Below are 15,312 nucleotides of genomic sequence, written 5' to 3'. Positions count from 1 at the left end.
CAACCTAACCCCTGTAGTGGGTTGCAAACATATGATTCTCTAATGATTAATACTTAAATGAATTGAATCACATTATGTAAACATTATATGTATCTGCCAACTGAGGATAATGCTGACATAGTGGTCTATGGAAGGTTATGCCACAAGAAATCTGCAAGGCTTTAAGGTGCCACAGGACCCCCCTTAGTTGTGTTTGTTGCAATAGATTAACACAATTACCCTTTGGGAATAAAGTGGACCAAGCTGCCATTTCTGTTGCTTATCTGTTGTCTTGTGATGGATCCCCAAATTGCTGCTGCACTGACCAGAAATGACTTCATTGATTTACTCTAAGCCATATCATGTTGCCATCCCTAATGATTACTCATAATTGGAGAAATACCCATAATGATAAGGGTCCCAGAAACAGACCCAGTGAGCTAGGATTTCTTTATATTAAAAAAAGCTGCCTTGGTCTGTTAATAGCATGCTATATTATGCAAATGTATGCTGGTTTGCAATGCAGTTCCATATTTCATGATGACATTCTAAATGAGGATATCATGATGACCATTAATACAATGAATCTTAATGCCATTGCATTGATTAAAAAGTGCAAAGCCCCACTGCTTTCCTCCTGCAAGCCCCTTCTCCCTACCTATCCAAACCTGAAGAATTAACTAGACATAGTATTGCTGAATAATTCATTCCTTGTGTTGACATCCTCCCAGCGCTTAGCAAGAGGGGAGATGCTTCATATTTCACCATGCATGTTGTTTTGCTTCCTCATTTATCCCTCCACTTACTGGCATTTCCTATAGACCATTTGCAGGCTAAATTGAAGACAATAGCAAGGCCCTCTACTATGTTTTCGATATCATCGTTGGAGAGGGAAGCTGGCTTTTACCATGAAGTTGGCATTTTTTCACAGGGCTGCGGCTTAGACATTTCCATCTTTCAGGAAGAGATCCAGGGCTCAGAGAGCCCTCTCTTGAGGTTGATGCTTACATGGCAGTGACAGCACCGACCCAAAGTGGCTGGAAGTTGCCATTTTAATTTCCCAGAATGCCAGGTGCAGCCATTACAGAGGTTTTTTGGGGCGGGCGGGAATTGAAATGCAGTTTCTCAGCTGCCCGGGGTAGTGCTCAATGCTTGTAAGCAGATGACCTAGTATGCTAGGGCCTGTTCGTTCTATTTTCCTTGAAACTGGAACTAAGCAAATCTGTTGGTAATTCTGTTTAGGGTTCCTTTGTGTGGTAAAGGAAACAGATGCTGCGATAGTAATCTGAATGCTGTAATTTGTGCTGATCTATCATCGCACAAAGCCTATGGGGAATGGCCCCTGTGAGAGAATAGAGGTTACTTCTCTGTCACCTTTGGCTGGAGTCCTCTCTCTCCACACTGACCAGTTTTATGAACAGTCCCTTTATGTACTTCCACAGCCTCACCCACTCGAAGAGGTAAAGAACATAGGAAGCCGAAGTCCCATTGAGTCCAGCATCCTCTTTTCATGGCTGCCAACCACATGTGTTCGGGAAGCTCACAAGAAGGACCTGAGTGCAACAACTCTCTTCCTACTTGCGATTCTCAGCAACTAGAATCAAGAAGCATATTGCCTCGAACTGTGAAGGTCAGAAAACAGTGCGGCCTTCCTTGGCTCCTGGCAAGGAGCCCTTCGTACTAAAACCAGCAGGAAAGTTTTTGGTTGGCTCATCAGTTATGAACTGCAGCTACTTCATTTCAGATACAACTCATACTCATAATTTCACTGCAGTATGTACTATATTATAGGCCGATTGCATGTCTTCACAATATAATGAATGTCTGCCTGACGTGTAATTTGGTACCATCTGAAGCTGGTCTTCATGGCAGTACTGAGCTCCTCTTTTCAACAACATTGGCTTCATTGCCATCATTTCTGAATTATACTCTAAGCAACAACTCAAACTGTTTAACCACCTTTGGGGGGGCAGGGGAAGACTCTCTCTTTTCTTCTTGAAGCAAAAGTCATCATCCCGCTTCTAGAACAGCTCAGAAATGCTGTAAGAGCGAAAACGTGGCTGTCCTCCTCCTCTGTTACAAAGGGAACAGTATGTTTGGTAAGCAGAGAGCATCTGAAAGTCATTCTTGTTCCAAAGTGTCTGGAGAAATTAATCTGAAATCCAGATGAACAGATGATACAGCGACTACAAGACTTCCAAGTGATAATGGATATTGAATTAAGGGTGAATTTGGCCCTGACAGGACAACCAAAAGGAATTTACCACTTGGACAGATATGCTTGCATCTCATAAGACTCTGAAATCAAAGTGTTGCATAGTTGATGGCATTAAATACTGGCACAGAAGGCAGGAGCAACGTCCCTTTTGCAAGACTGCACATCTATGCCAGAGATGCTTACCTTGAGAAGGGCCACATAAGGACGTCTATGCAGCTTTCTCTGCTTATGCAGTCATAGTTGGCTTCTGCCCACGATGCTGCAGGTGAGCGCTGGCATTTAAAGTCCCAAACTTCCCAAACTGAGCACCTGTGTCCAAGGCTACTGGTTTTAATACCTAAAGGTTACAGCTGAAGAGAGCTGAAGTACAACTTCCTCTTAGAGGGATGGTATGGATGATAAGGCACGAAAGGGTGTCGAAAGCAGACACAGCAGTGTTGTACAAGTTTGGAAGCCTAAAATGTAACAATTATAACACACAAGAAAATATGTGCATTGATGAAATGCCTTGCCTTGTGTGTTAAAGCAACATTAACTCCACCTGTTGAGATGGGCACAGCAGTTTTCTCTCCCTAAATCTCACAATTTTGAATTTATGGGACTGTGTTGAAGATTTGGAACACTATGAACAAAAATTAATTCATAATGGTTATGAGGCACTGAGGAAAGAGGGTGCTAAGCAAAATAATTAAGTCCACTTACCATTCCCAACTGCAGTTTTGGGGGTGTATGGTGCACTTGGAACTGTAGCCTAGTCTGGCAAGTGCATGTCGGCTAGTCAGTTGTATTCCAGGTCATCTATGAGTTGTATTGGCTAAAGTCTTTACGGGCTACTTCACATGTCAGAAATCTGATCAAAAACTGAGCCAGCACAGAACTACCTCATCAATGATGATGACAAATGAGCTCAGTACACATAGAGCAAGATGGTGGGCAAAGAATAAAACCATGAACCAAGTAGGTCTTTCAGAACTGAATGCCACTTTTGGTCTCCCCTCCCCCAAATGTAACCTTTGGCCAATTGAGCTCATGCAGAATGCAATTTCAGTAAGGGAACCTGCTTTGCGGGGTGGGAGAGTTTTGAACAGTTGTGCTCTGTGCAGAGCTGCCATTGAAAATGGAAAGCGACAGCAAGTCCAGAAAACAGTTGTGTACTTTTTATCAGGAGAGAATGTTGATGCAGTTACCAGGCTAGGGAACCTGTGGTCTGTTACATGTTGTTGGACTCTGCATCTCCCATCAGACCCAACCAGCATGACCCATGGTCAGAAAGGATGGGGATTATAGTCCAATAACATCTGGAGGGCCAGAGGTTTCTCATTCCTTCTACAGATTTATCTAGAAATCTGGGTTCTTCCATACACTCCCCCCCTGCTGTGTGTGTGTACATTAGTACTTCTCTGGGTCTTTGGATCAGGCCATCAAAATGAAATCATAAGAGCACTGTTCTTCATGTGGTATTTAAAAAGTGGTTCACATTTCTGGAATGGATAAGAAGTTAGCAATTTTGTTTATTCACGGATAGCATGTCCCCATATCTGATTAGTAGCAGGGTTTGGGAACCTTTTTGCATACAAATTTAAGGATTGGTCTAATTGGGTAAGTTTTGATGCATTGTTACTGTTCCTATGGAAAATGTTGAGTCCCTTATTTTGTAAAACAACCTCCATTCACCACCACCACAATGGCTTTTATTTATTTTTTTATCAGTCTTGCGAATAAGTCTGCAAAAGTTACTAGCCTGCAAAACTTTCCCAGTTGCGTCTTCCAAGGCCGGTTGGTGCATCTGTGGGTTTGGAAGAGCCTCCCAGAACATGGATGCACCACAATGGCAACTGGCCCTATGGATGTTTGCAGAAGGTGACCACACTGCACTAGGGCATTTGCAATGGTACAAGTAATTTGGTAGCCTAAATGCTTTGTTTAGGTGCCTCTTCTCTGCCCATTTTTTAGTGCGACCCATGAACATGTGGTCCCTGGTTGGCCAGGGGTGGCAGCTGTGTGCTTCCGAATTCTATCAGTGGCCGCTTGTCAAGGATGCTTTAGCTGAGATTCCTGCACTGCAAGGGGGCGTGTGGACTAGATGACCCTCGGGGTCCCTTCCAACTCTACAATCCCACGGTTCTGTGGTTGCCCAGTCTGTGTGTCTCAGTGCGTTTCCTGTGCATTGGGTCTGAAGGGTGGAAATGGTGATCCCATTTCATGTCAACAGAGGCAGGGTTTTGCTTAATGCCACTGCCGGCCCCAGTGATGGAGGAAGCTAGGGTGGCACGCCCAGGGGTAGCGCGCACCGCGGGGCCCCCAGAGTCTGCCTGCCTCCCGTGACTCAGCCGCCCTACAGCTGAGGGCGAGGCAGCGGGCGGATCGTTTGGGCAGCGCAGAGCCTGTACGTGCCCAAGCCACTGTGTCTCTCCCAGGACAGGCCCCGCAGTGAGTGTCACCCAGCTTTTTGTCGCCCCCCCCCCAGTGGTGACATCCAGGGTGGCCCACCCCCACCACACACCCCTTCCTCCACCCCTGGCTGGCCCACCGTGGTCTTGCCATGCTGCCTATCTAATCAGTGCAGTCTTCGCATTTTGTACAGCTGCCTAACACTAGTGTGAGGTTGTGACTTGTGGAGCTGCAGGTGTGTGGTGCGACCTTGGCATCTAGTTCTAGCCACTTTTTGTCTAGTGTAGAAAACCCAAGTATTATGCTGCAAGCTGCTCTCCTGCAACCCAGAGAGCCACCAATTATATTCTGTTGGTATCCACTTAAACAACAACAACAACAACAACAACAACAACAACAACAACAACAACAGTTTGTTCTTCTATTTTTGTATTATTTAGCACTAATCAAGAAAGAAGAACCAGGAGACAAAATAGAAGGTAGAACAGTCTGGTTTTATTACTTTATGTCATCAAGAGACTTCCCCCCCGCCCTTACCTTGCCATTTTCCCCTTTTTCTATTTTTAAAATCTTAATTTTTATTTATTTTTTTGCTTTCCTTTTTTTTAAAACAACATACATTTAACCGTGAATCGGATGTTAAGGGAATGTGGAGATGAAGGGAAGTTTGGTGACATCACAATATTTTACAACTTTACAACAAATGAGAGTCCGAATTGGTTGCGTCTAACCAGTGTATAGCAAGAGTGGAAAGCAAAGGCACACTTAGGTCTAAGAACCTCTTCACGCAAAATGGGGGTGGGGAGAGGTGTCAGGTGGGGGGAGCAAGGGAAGGATCTGAACAGGAAAAAAAACACCACACTCAAGTACAAAATGGGCACCTCAAGGTTAACCCAGTCTTTGTCAGGGTGTATATTACAAAGGCAGAGATCTCTGTACAAAGCTGCAGTGATTATTCATTTCTACATCATGACAGAATGCTTTGTTAAGAGGCAGGGAGGGGGCCACTGTGCCCTTCGCAACGCCAGAGGGTTGAGCTTGGGGAGGAAAAGAGTGCATTGCTCCTTTTCTTTGCGGATGAGTCCCCTGCCACCTGCAGCTTAGGAAGAAATGAAGAAACAAAGCCAAACGGAAAACCCCAACAAGAAACACAGCTTTGACTTCAGTAAGCATAGTTCACGAATGGCGGACGAACCAGTTTAGTTAGAGAGGCAGAGTTGAAAGCAGGGAATATGCAAGCACCATTGGTATACACACTTTGGTTTCGATCATCCAGGCTCTCTAAACGACCTCCTGTGTGCTAACCAACTTGAGAAGTTTTCCTTTCTTTATCATTAAAAATCAAAACGCCCCCTCCTTCCCAAATCCAGCAAAATAAATCCAAGTGAAGTATAAAAACCCTTCTCTTTTTTAAAAAAACAAAAGTCCGTCCCCAAGCAAAAGAAAAAAACCAAACCAAAATAACTATCTCCTCCCTCTCAAACATTCGATCCAGGCAATATAAAACACACACACCTTTTTGCTACAGTATGTTGACAGTTATTAAAAAACAAAATACATGCTTGTGCATGAACCACCCAGAAATTGTGAGACCACACACACACACACACACTGTGCACCCACGTTTCAAACCCCACAAATGGGAGCAAATTAAATCAAAGTAGGAGCCCCTCCACTTTTTTTAAAATAAAAAAGGGCTTATGCAGCATCCTTTTGGGTTTGCATTACTGTAGCTGTTATTGGGAACCAGCAGGAGCCAGCCTGCTTATATTAATTTCCATTTCATTTTATGTGCTGTACATAAACGCTGTGAGAGTGTGCCTGTTTTTGTTTTGCTTTGCCAGACAGCACCTCGTGCTTGCCTTCAGTTGACACATCAGACTTTTGATGACAGTCCTCTAATGACTTCTTTGCTGGTTTGTGAGTAAGACTACATCACTATGCAGAAGGGATATGAAAAGATTTGGGTAGAAGGAAAAGGCTGCCCGCAGTACGGAGATGATACTGCCAGCATTGCCCAAGGGGTGGTCTGAGAACCAAAACTAGAAAAGTCACACTGAAGCGATGTGCCTTGTTACTGCCTCGCCTTCTGATGAGCTGGAGTGTCGCTGTTACCGTAACCTCAATATTCTTCCTTGAAACGTGCATGTTCTCCAGGGGAGTAATTGAGGATGGAGATAAATAAATATCTGATTTATTCTAAAGGGAAAGGGGGCACACACGACAGCTCACAAAGATACACAACTGAAGGGTGTAAGGCACAAATTTACATGTGGAAGAAAGTAGGGTATTCACAGATGTGTTTTCCACCAACATACAACGCTCTCCCCTCCCTGCCCTTGTGCGGTTAAGACCGTGAGCTATGCACGGCAGAAGCCAGCATATGGATGAGTCCATGGCGTTTGTGGATTTTTGTCTGCCATTTCACATGCAAGGGTGAAATGGGATGGCAGAAAACAAAGCTGGTGCCTTCACAGAAATGATGAGCTATTGACAAAACCATGTTCACAGCAGAGGGGCCAAGGTGGGCAGCTTTCAACGCTGCGGCAGGAAGTTACTGTAGGAAGATAGGAACCTTGTTGTGGAACGGGGTGGTTTCTCTTTGACTACTGCCCGGCACGGAGGCTGGAAGGCAAGCTTATCTGACATTTAAATAAATACTCCCCTTTTTTTGTTTTCCAGAAAGAGATCAGAGAGTCCAAACACAAAAGTTCAAAATTCCACCTTCAACTTATTTAACTCAGTGAATTTATTGGAAAAATAAAAAGAGTTTTAATTACTCCAGTTAATGGGTTTCACGTTAAATAGGCATAATTTTCAACGTATTTTGCTTTTTTTTCCTTCTGGAGAGAGCTGCTCATATGATGATATGCAGAAGTAATTTCCTTAGGAATAATAAAAAAAGACAAAAGGATGAACAATAAATAATAGGAGTTACTTGCGTTAACAGTCACATGTTATTCATTAAAAGAGAAGAGGGGTGGAAACCTAGGACAGAGTGGTTGCCCAACATGGCAATCGGCTATAACCAAATGGCTGTAACACTGATGAGCATTTCACAGTACCTGCACAGAGTAAATGTCTGCCACAGTTCAGTTAAGAGTTAGCTTAATCAATGAATTCCTTCCTTCCTTTCCGTTTTCCTTTTGTTTGGGGTTGTCGTTTTCCCCGTTTCCGTCTTGGCTTTCAAAGCACTCAAGTTCCCAGATCCGGAATTGCGCTTTGTGCAGTTTCCGAGTGAAGTTATCACAGTCATCATTCTCGTGTGTGCTTTTGGCTCAATGTTTTGTGGTTAGTCTTTTGAGTAAAAGAGCTGTTGCATCGTGGGGGTGGGTCCTACAGTTGCAAACCATGTATTGCATGACCCGATTGTTTACCCCCCCCTCCCTTAAAAAATAAAAAATATTCCACTTTCCCCAGAGAGCAATGCATCCACAGGCTCAGGCGGCTTCCTGGTCAGTTGAAAAAGAGCATTGCCGTTGCTAAACACTGCCTTTGTAATGGCGTACTCTGGTCACCTGCTGTTCCCCCCCACCCCACGGTGATTATGTACATGCATCGTTAGGCTTCATGGACGTGGAAAGAGGGGAGAAGGAGGGCTTCGGGGGTACGTCTGGTTTTAACGACGGTGTGCGTTTCAACCCTGATCTTGTCAGCGAGTTGTATGTCGTGAGGCTGGGCTGCCTAGATACAGTCACGGTCTGACCCTGAGCGGCGTGGACCTGTATAGAGTCCACCCTTTGTGGGGCAGGAGGGGGGTTGTCCCCCCTGCCAAAGCTCTGATTTCTCGAGAGGTGGGAAGAATTAGAAGAATTAGTGTTATTCCTTTTGAGGGTGGAGGCCTGGTGATTTCTCGTAAGCGAGTTCGTGGCGTAGTTTCTCTTGTAGTCCACGTTATAAGCGGAAGAATGCATTTCCAGTCGTTTGCCCAGGCCGCCCTGGGCGAGGGAGGCCCCCGGAGGCCCCAGGGAGGCCTCCCTCTGGGGTACTTTGGGCGGCATGCTATCCAGGTTCTCCACCAGGTTCACCCCGTGGTTGGGGCTTTTGCCGCTGAGATGCTCCTTGATGGTTTTGTACTCGAGGGTGGCGTTTTGGTCCTCCATCGCCATCTGCGCCATGTCGCTCATTTTGGGCTGGTCGACGTACTCGTGCTGGTAGCCTTGCTGAGAAATGGGCAGGACGACGACGCTGGGGATGTGGCTGGGAGAAGCCCTGAGAGGGAGGTCCGTGGGGATCACGGGGGATGCCATAGGGGGGATGTCTTTTGTGCAGGCGTTGATGAGGTTCTGGTTCCTCTCCCAGTCTCTGCTGCCGCGGCTGGGCTTCCTCTTCTGCTGCAGCGTCGGGGTCGACTCTGGAGTTGGCAGAGCGGCCAAGTCCAAGTGATGCTGGTCGGCTTTGATGAGCATCTTGGCGGTGCTGCCCGGCGTAGCAAGCTTGCCGTTGTGCATCAGCGGGGTGAGGATGGCTTCCGGCTTTGGCTCTTTGGACTGAGTGTCCCCAAAGAGGCCACTGAGCTTGGTGACGCTGCTCATGGAGCCCCTGCGGGATTGGGTCAGCTCCTTCTCCTTCCTCTGCACGATGGTCATGTCTCTGCGCCGATGGTCGCAGATGCAGTACACTATGATCCCCGAGAAGACAGCCCCCATGACAAAGGCAAGAATGACTGCAATGGCCAGGAGGGTGACCGGCACCAGTTGGTCGTGCCCTTTGAGATAACTCTCCCGAATCACTCCTGCAACAAATATCATAAAGAGGTAAGCAGAGAAGCACAGGGGGAGAAATGGTTATGGTCAGTGTTAATCCATTTAAAGACATTCTCTAGATCAGGGTTTCCCTAACTTGGGTCTCCAGCTGTTGTTGGACTACAACTCCCATCATCCCTAGATAGCACGGCCAGTGGTCAGGGATGATGGGAAATGTAGTCCAAAAACAGCTGGAGACCCAAGTTTGAGAAACCCTGCTGTAGACACAACTCCTGCATTTTAAAAACAACTCTTAAAGATGTGGCGATGAGTGACTCGGGATGGTCCCAATATTGAGTGCTCCTGCAGTAACTGGTCACAACCCAAAGACCAACTGAGGCTATTTTTGAGATAGGTCAAAAGTGGTTTGCCATACGGCACATGGAGTTTGGAGCAGAAGCCCCAAATGAGTTACATCGTTCTTTGGCTCTTGAGGGGGGAACCCCTATTATGGGTTGGTTGTCTGCATCACATCTAGTTGAGCACTCACGTACGTTTTGGTCTGGTCTCTTAAGGAAGACCGAGAAAACTCAACCCTCATTCCCATTCCAAGTGGTATTTTCCAGTCAAAATTTGAAAAGCAAATGAAACATCCTCAATGTGTATCTCTCTTTGCAGAGAGTCATGCCAATCTTTATTTCCAGAGATCTTCCTTCCTGCTTCTGCAAAAACCTTGCCATTTTATGGTATATTGCAGCTCCTAGGAAATCTCCCTGCAGCAGCTGGCATTTTTAGCACAGTTAATCCTTTTAAGCATACAAAAAATAAATAAAAATGATTTGAATGTACCCACCAACTACCATACAGAATATTAAGGGAGAAAATGCAGAAATAAATATTTTCCCCCCAGTTGTATAGCTTGCTGTGCACCAAAGCCTTTAGACCTGCTCACACATACACAACAACACTTGCAAGGGGAAATGAAGGGGGAAACAAGTAAAATGTAGGGGAAAAAACCTTGAAGCTCTTTCTGGACCAAGGTCATGCTACACAGGTGAAGGACTATTCCTGTACGGTCTCCTCCAATGCAAAAACATTATTCCCTGCTTTATACATTTAACTGGGGATGCTGCCAAAATTGCGGGGCCAAGGAGTAGACAAGTTCCTCTTTCTCAGCCTTAGCTAGCCTGCAGTCTGGGTCCTCTGAGTGCACATGTATATAGAGATGTGATACATGCAATTTCTCTCCCGCTGAAAAATAGGGCGGATGGTGCAAACTGGGCTGTTAAGTGATGATGTGTTCACATGCAGTACTCACACAGGAGGTTATCTCTGTTATGGTGAGACTCACATTTGATCTCTTGTCACACTGTTTCAGAGCTTTCTGAAGATGAATAGATGATGAACCAGGTTTATGTAATGAGGAACCAGACCTGTTTCCCTCCCCCTTGTATTCATCTATGGTCTAAAAGTCAGATCCCAGCCAAATACTGAAATCTTGCTTTTAAAAGTGGTGAATCCCTATCAAATTTTGGAGACCATCTGAACCCAATACCAAGTTATTATAGTTAAATGTAAAAGTACCATTATTGCAGCAGAGATCGAATGGGACTGGTTTTACTGCATGACAAGGCTTTATGGAAGATACAGATCATTTGTAGAATAAATTGCAATCGTATTTTAACGTCGTTTGCATGCAAACTATCTCCAAAGAATACGGCAGCAGAAATTGAGCCTCATGGAAAGCATTGATAAGCAGTCCTCTAGAATTATTGCTCAGCTGTGATAGATTTGCTGTCCTTTTTTAAATAACAGTGTGTATGCATTTATGGTATATTTGCATTCATAGCAGGAACTCAAATGCTTTCTGAAATTATAAAATCCAGTTGTGAAATTAGTTTTGCATGGAAATGATTGCATTGTGACGAGCAATTAATAATTTCATATAAGGAATGAGCAGCAAGGAGAATTTCTCCCTTGGAAAGCAAATGTTAACGCCCTCAGTTGTCTCACGGCCATTTCCCACTGCATAATAGACCTGGGGGAGAGCTAGTTTCATGGGGCTTTCATGTCAAAACTTCTCTGCATGTAAAAAAGGTTACAGAAAAAATTCTATTCCTCTTTCTCCTCTTTCATGTATATGCCTGGGGTGGAGAACTTCTTGCAGGTTGATCTTGGCCTCCTGGCCTTCCCCATTTGTACCCCAGGCCATTATGTTCAAGCTATACACACACCCCACTTACACCTGACAAGGCTGTTTTCTGAAGTTGGTTTCTGAAGTTCCCAAGCTGGGTGTTTGGAGCCTTTGAAGCAGTGTATTAAGTGGCGACCCAGTGCCAGGGCTGGCCCAAGACATTTTGCTGCTCAATGGCACCCCTGCCCCCACGACAAAGCCCCCCAGATCTGCCCCCTTCCCCCTCAACTGCAGCGAGGGGATGAAACGTCCTCTGCCTATGGACTTACTGTGCTCTGTTGCAAATTGTGCACAATTCCAGAGTTGATTTCTGTGGTATGTGTAGCCGATCGACAACCCTAAAAGCCTGCACAGGTTGGTTCTAAGTAGCGAGTGCTATCAATCCCATGGGAATAAACTGGTGCCGAACAATAAAGGACGACACCCAACTAGGCAGCTCTGTCCGTGGCTAAACTTAGTATAATTTCTCTGGCTATTTTTGCTCGGAAAATGCCATCAAATGCACTGCAAAGCATGCGACTCTTCCCACAGTGAAGCCATTAGCATGCATCTGTAGAAAAGAGGCTCCAATGATTGTGGTTCTTTACAAAAAGGCTGTCTTCCTCCCCCCGCCTTTTTTTTTTTTATCACATGCAGTCTGGGAGACCAAAATAGTCTCAACATGTTACAAGCCTGATTTTGTCTTGTCTGTAATCACAGCTCGAGATGGCAAAACACCAAAGGAAGCCTTAGTGTCTGCGCTCTCTAAAAATAGATTCTGGAGTAGGTTAGATGGGATAAGCAAGTCTGGACCCCGAGTCAAATTCTTTGCTACGGTTCATTCGTTGGTGCACAGAAAAAAAACAGGGCTGTCTTTGTGGCATTACTGCCTCCCTTTAACATTTCACAGATGAAGATAGGGACGTCCTTGTAGTCTTATAACCATCTCACATCAGGGATGCCTCCCCTTCTGGCCATGACATAATGCTGAAGACTTTACATATTCCTGCCATATGCTGTATCAGTTTCCTCCTCCACAGCCTATGTGATGTAGGCACGTTGAAGCAGGGTGTGTGTGCGGCTGTAAACTGATCATAACACTTCCCTTCTTTTACAAGTTAAGAATGTTTATTGGATTGTTAAATCTCACAGTGGATCTGGCCATACCTGGGATAGCAGCAACTCAAAAACCACCCACTGATGTTTTCTATATGAAGACACACCTCCCCTTCCACCACTGCTTTGGGCCACATGTGTGCTCACTTTCAGAAGTTTAGGAGAGGCATTTCCAATGCCACTCCTTCTTAACAGCAAACTAAGCTGAGGGGTGCTGAAATAAATGGGAGCCAAAATGAGACCAACATCTTGGCTGTGAGTCCTGGAAGACCTTCTCCCTGCCTTGCAGGCCTTTTCCCACCAGGTCTGACAAGGCCCTGACTGACTCCAGCTACAAAAGCTGAGCCTGTTAAACAAACTCTTGAGCTGGGGTGTTGTTTAGGGTTTCTTATAGGAGGGCTGTGATTCCTATTATTGCTATTATCGTATTTTTCGCTCTATAGGACGCACCAGACCACAAGATGCACCTAGTTTTTGGAGGAGGAAAACAAGAAAAAAAATATTCTGAATCTCAGAAGCCAGAACAGCAAGAGGGGTCACTGTGCAGTGAAAGCAGTGATCCCTCTTGCTGTTCTGGCTTCTGGGATAGCTGCACAGCCTGCATTCGCTCCATAAGATGCACACACATTTCCCCTTACTTTTTAGGAGGGAAAAAGTGAGTTTTATAGAGCAAAAAATACGGTAATTTTTTTGCAACTGTATTTTAGATATTCTTATGATCTGTATGGAAATTGTTCCATTTGGCTGCGTACTTCTTGGTGTTTTATTTATTGCTTATGACTACTTTTGTTATGCTTGTAATTATGTAATTCATTTCATGTTTTAAGCTGCCCTGAGCATGGTTTGAACGGTGCATGTATGTCTTAGCACTCCAGGGAAAACCTTGAGGTTTGCTGAAGTACAACAGACCTTAAAAAAACAAGAATGCAAAATGTATAGAGCTAAAAGCTCTATATAAAGCATCCCAATGAGAATTGAGCATGCTGTGTAGCCACAGAATACTAAGTGTTATTTGAGCTTCTTACAGCCTACAGTGGGCAGACTTCAGGCTTGTCAGATCTTCTCTGCTTTATAATAGAACCCTAACATCTACTACCTGGAGCCCAGAGCAAAATACAGCCTGAGACCTCCTCCCTGGTCCTTTTTGCTGCAGCGACATGCTCAAGTTTGGCTTAGTGTGTCGTCCCAACTGGATTCATGGTTAAGCTCTCTCTTCAGTAACCTAAAGCTGTAACCGAGGTTTGTTCTTGGTTTTAGCTTGTAGTTAGGGAGGAGAGAGCTTAACAAGGCTGGATGACATGCTAATCCAAACCTTGATTTAGCTCAGCATGGTACAACAGCAGAAAGGATGCAGGGAGCAACCAGCGGGTCTGAGAGCTCTTCTCCTGTAGCTTGGATGCTCCTACTATAAGCCAAGGCTTGGCTTAGCGTGCATTGCAAGCAGAGTCACAGTTAGCCTGAAAGAACAGTGTACCTGTGAACACATCCCGAATCTAGTGATCTGTTTTCAGAACAAGAACTGAACACCAAAGTTCACTCCTGATTGCACCAAGCTTTCTTCTCTTCAGGAACCTGATTGAGGTCATTTTGGAGCCTTCAAGTGGTGTCCTAACTTTTGTTGTTCCTCTTGTTAAACAGGAGTTAGAAACTGTTGCCAATCTACTGCTAATCACCCAGAGATCTACCCAAAATTCTCCCATTCCTTCTGTCCACTCCTGACTTATAGCTTTCTGTAAAATGGTTTAGATTTGTGGGATGACCTGCCCAGAAATGACCCACTCTTGCTTAGGTGAGAACTCTGCAGCATTTGGGTTGCAGGTCATCTGTGTCTTCAAAAATGTCAAAGCAAGAAGGGTGATTCTTCAGAGGCAGAAAACAGGGTTCATCTAAGGGAGGCTTCACCAATCTGGTTTCCCCCAGATAGCAACTGTGCACCAAAACATTTGGAGGGCACCACCTTGGGGAAGGCTATTCTATGGAAATTAGGGACACAACTGAATTTGAATTTCAGGACCATGATGGCCACTGGATGTTGCTCCTCCATGTTCCATCCTGGCAGGATGTTTTTGATCACCTTTAGCACAAAGCGCAAAACCTGCCAGCAAAACATCTTGCCAAAAGGCGCCTGTTGTCAAAACCCCACACCATTTACTTTAAAAGCGAACTTTTTAATAGTCTTCAGAGCTGCAGCAACCCAGTGGCCGCAGTGAATGGGAAACCGAGAGCGCAGTGTGGTTTCCTCAGCGGGAATCTGTCATCGTCTTCTTGTTTTCTAATATAATGTGGACCAGATGGCAATGCAATAACGCCGTCTCTCTCTCCCCCCCCCCAGACACACACACACACACACACACACAAATGTTGGCATAGATGGAAATGGGAGCAAGGCTCGGCAAAAGAAATATGATGTGATCATTGGAAGGGATGAAGAGGAAACTGCTAATTGGGATATAAAGTTTCAATGACTAAATGTGCTGCGGTAAGGAGGCAAGCCATGAGTTGTAAACGCAGCAAGCGTGGCGGCTATTTTGAGATTCTCCTATTGAAATTGTACCCACTGTGGTTGGGTGGGAAGTCGCCCACATCCACTTCCACCGTTTCCAGAATTTGCAAAATTTAAGCCTCTTTTGCACATGGGCAACATTTAATTTCCACTACTCCTATTTATAGATAGATAGATAGAGATAGATATTAATTTATTTTATTAAATTTCCACAAATTTCACATATAATTCCAATACATAATTATTT

General features: G+C 44.9%; 1 protein-coding gene and 1 long non-coding RNA gene across 12 annotated transcripts in view; both read right to left on the bottom strand.

Annotated features, from left to right (window-relative positions):
• Positions 1-7,319: 7,319 nt before the first annotated feature.
• SEMA6A (semaphorin 6A) overlaps positions 7,320-15,312 on the bottom strand; it is a 180,289-nt gene continuing 172,296 nt past the window's right edge. For all 11 annotated transcript variants that reach the window (XM_083464420.1, XM_083464424.1, XM_083464415.1 and 8 more), the window contains one exon: positions 7,320-9,323. In XM_083464420.1, coding sequence (XP_083320546.1) covers positions 8,134-9,323 — 1,190 coding nt within the window. In that variant the 3' untranslated portion in view covers positions 7,320-8,133. The remainder of the gene's footprint in view (positions 9,324-15,312) is intronic.
• Positions 10,181-13,405, bottom strand: LOC310688352. Its single transcript, XR_014516884.1, has 2 exons — positions 10,579-13,405; positions 10,181-10,319 (listed from the first exon to the last, which is right to left on the bottom strand). It is a non-coding gene; the product is annotated as an uncharacterized lncRNA (long non-coding RNA).

This window comes from Podarcis liolepis (assembly GCF_965112155.1).
Source record: "Podarcis liolepis genome assembly, chromosome: 11".
Lineage (NCBI taxonomy): Eukaryota > Metazoa > Chordata > Lepidosauria > Squamata > Lacertidae > Podarcis > Podarcis liolepis.
The sequence above is the reverse complement of the archived record's forward strand: the minus strand, read 5'-3'. Positions and strand labels throughout refer to the sequence as shown.